Here is a 2938-nt window from a genome sequence, read left to right as displayed (position 1 = left end):
AACTTTTAAAACTAGTTTATCTTTCTTGAACATTTCACCTAATCTCAGTAACACGTTTATAACACGAAAAACATTCTGATGTGTAAACCTAGCTTAAATGTAAATTCCAGTGTTGAATTTATGAGAATAGCACGCTTAGAAGTTCTCAAATTTCATCTGTGTAGACATTTTAAAACAAAACTGTTTAGTTAATAAATACTAAAAATAAAACTAATATATCAAAAATTTTAATCAACCTCTCCCCCTATATAAACACTTTAACATAATCTGCACAATCACTTATTCTTCTATTACATATATACACCGTACAATTAATATTCTACCGATCAAAACGTACCATTTATATATTTATATTGTAGACCAGAGTTAAAACAATGGCGTCGTCATATGATATAGCCAAACTCCGACAGACTCAACGGGCAGAAGGACCAGCCACAATCTTCGCAATCGGGACTGCAACTCCTCTCAATTCCATCTTACAGTCTGATTATCCGGATTACTATTTTCGGGTTACTAATAGCGACCACATGGTTGCTCTCAAAGATAAATTTAAGCGCATATGTATGTCCCTTTTATTACTCTTACTTTTTGCTTTTTGTTTTATACAGTATATATCAACATTCACGATCAATTTGAACATATTTACTTCCATCGTTCCAATTTTATTGTCCATCATTCTAATGTTTATCTTAAAAAATTGCCTAGTTTTATAATTTCATAAAATAAACCATTAAACGACTCTCCAAATTACTGACAATCATTTATTTCATAAAATATTTTAGTTAGACTTATTTTAAATAGAATACAAGGACAAACTTGATATTCATCCAACCTGTCTGTTTAAATCCAACATATTTTACTAAATTTTGGAACGGATATATGGAATTAATAAACTTTTTTTTTTTACTTGATATGATATGGGATTAATAAACTTGTTGATTGTCACGTGTTAGATCACATGCGTGTTTGATCCAAAGTTTTATAGTTACAAACATGTAACAGTATACATCTTGGACACAACGATCAACACAGATCAATTTTTCAAGAATTTGATATATATATATAACAAAATTATTCGTTTACATATATAAGTGGATGTTGCATGCATGATTAGGTTTTATGAAATTTATTTGCATGCAGGTACCGGTAGTACTATAAGAAAACGACATTTTATTCTAACTGAAGATTTTCTGGAAGAGAACCCAAGCATTTGCGAACACATGGCAACGTCTCTTGATGCCCGCATTAACAAGGCGATAGAAGAAATCCCGAAGTTAGGTAAAGAAGCAGCCCTGAAAGCCCTTAAAGTGTGGGGCCGACCCATATCTGACATCACTCATGTCATCTTTTGTTGCATCTCTGGGACCGATATGCCCGGTGCGGATTACAGACTAACACAACTCCTTGGCATGGATAATTCAGTCCAACGTTACATGGTTTACCAACAAGGATGTTACGCTGGTGGCACGGTTCTTCGTCTAGCAAAAGATATCGCGGAAAACAACAAACACGCTCGTATTCTTGTTGTTTGCTCCGAGATTACACTTGTCACGTTCCGTGGACCAGACGAAAACTATATCGGATCACTGGTTCAACAAGCTTTGTTTGGGGACGGAGCGGCTGCGGTTATTGTAGGTTCAGACCCTGACTTGGCAACAGAACGACCTTTGTTTGAAATAGCGGCTGCTTTTCAAACGGTTGTACCTGATTCAGGGAAGGTTATGAGAGGAAATTTGACCGATGCGGGGCTAATGTTGGAACTCTCTAAAGCGGTGCCTGAATTGATCGCCACGAACATTGAGAGCGCGTTGGCAAAGGCGTTTTCTCCAATTGGTATAAGCGATTGGAACTCTATCTTCTGGAGCGCTCACCCTGGTGGTCCAGCGATACTAGATCGAATAGAGCGCCAAGTTGGTCTAAATAAGGAGAAGTTAAGAGCCACTAGACACATCCTAAGTGAATATGGAAACTTATCGAGTGCTTGTGTGTTGTTCATCCTTGATGAGATCGTAAATAAGTCGGCCGAAGAGGGTGCTACAACCACAGGTGAAGGTTTAGACTGGGGCGTTTTGTTTGGGTTCGGTCCTGGTTTGACAGTTGAGACGGTTGTACTTCATAGCTTTCCAGCTACCGGATCAATTGCATGATTGATCATGTTTGTGGAGACGACTTTTACTATTAACCTTATTATCATCATCATTATCGTTATTATTTTACTAATCCTATTGATATTGTTATTGCTATACTAAATAAAGCATAGTTATATTGTGGTTTAAATTTTTATTATATTTAATTTGTATACGTGTTATATGTTGTCAATATATGTAATGATTTGTGTGGTATTTTATACCTCAAGTGGAATTATCTATGATCTTTGATCGATTATAATTAATTTATAATACTTATTGTTAGACGGTTATGCTTAGTCCACATGTTTTATTGTTAGACTGTTCTATAAGGGCTTATTATTCTAGTCGATTAGGTTTATAGCCTAGCTGGCTATTTATATCATACTCGTTTGTCAATTATACGCAGCAAAATCATTTCAATATATCACACGGTTTAACACAAACTAGCTTCAATTCATAACGTTTATAATACAGTAGGTGCAAGATATGAAGGTGACGTTGGATGAAGATGAATGATGCACTGACCTATAAACAAACTCATATCAAATGAATATGTATTAATTTATGAGCTTTGTATAGTTCTTAATCTATACAATTCATAGCCAATAGATTCAATCAAACTAAGATATCAACGGCTTTCTTCAACAATCGATATGGATCAAGTATGTCGCAAGTTAAGATCTATTATTTTCAATGAGTTTGAGAGAGAAATTGTGGATGTATGTGCTTGCTAGGTATTTTTCTATGTGCGAAATTAGCAAGGCTTCTGGTTTCTACATGGTGTCGTGGTATTCATACCTAATTTCACC

At 35.3% G+C, this 2938-nt stretch overlaps 1 protein-coding gene across 1 annotated transcript; it reads left to right on the top strand.

Moving 5' to 3' along the window:
* The first annotated feature begins 371 nt into the window (after positions 1-371).
* Positions 372-2147, top strand: LOC139864817 (chalcone synthase-like). Its single transcript, XM_071853388.1, has 2 exons — positions 372-561; positions 1141-2147. The coding sequence occupies exons 1-2, from the start codon at positions 375-377 to the stop codon at positions 2145-2147; spliced, it is 1194 nt and encodes a 397-aa protein (XP_071709489.1). The 5' UTR covers positions 372-374.
* The last annotated feature ends 791 nt before the right edge of the window (positions 2148-2938 follow it).

Source organism: Rutidosis leptorrhynchoides, chromosome 8 (assembly GCF_046630445.1).
Source record: "Rutidosis leptorrhynchoides isolate AG116_Rl617_1_P2 chromosome 8, CSIRO_AGI_Rlap_v1, whole genome shotgun sequence".
In the NCBI taxonomy this organism is placed as follows: Eukaryota; Viridiplantae; Streptophyta; class Magnoliopsida; order Asterales; family Asteraceae; genus Rutidosis; species Rutidosis leptorrhynchoides.
Note: the sequence above shows the minus strand (reverse complement) of the source record. Positions and strands in the feature narration are given on the sequence as shown.

Bases quoted from the DNA above. Each gene is read 5' to 3' on its own strand.
- LOC139864817 (XM_071853388.1), top strand. From the start codon at position 375: ATGGCGTCGTCATATGATATAGCCAAACTCCGACAGACTCAACGGGCA. The intron at 562-1,140 runs GTATGTCCCTTT...ATTTGCATGCAG, and splicing joins AGATAAATTTAAGCGCATAT to GTACCGGTAGTACTATAAGA.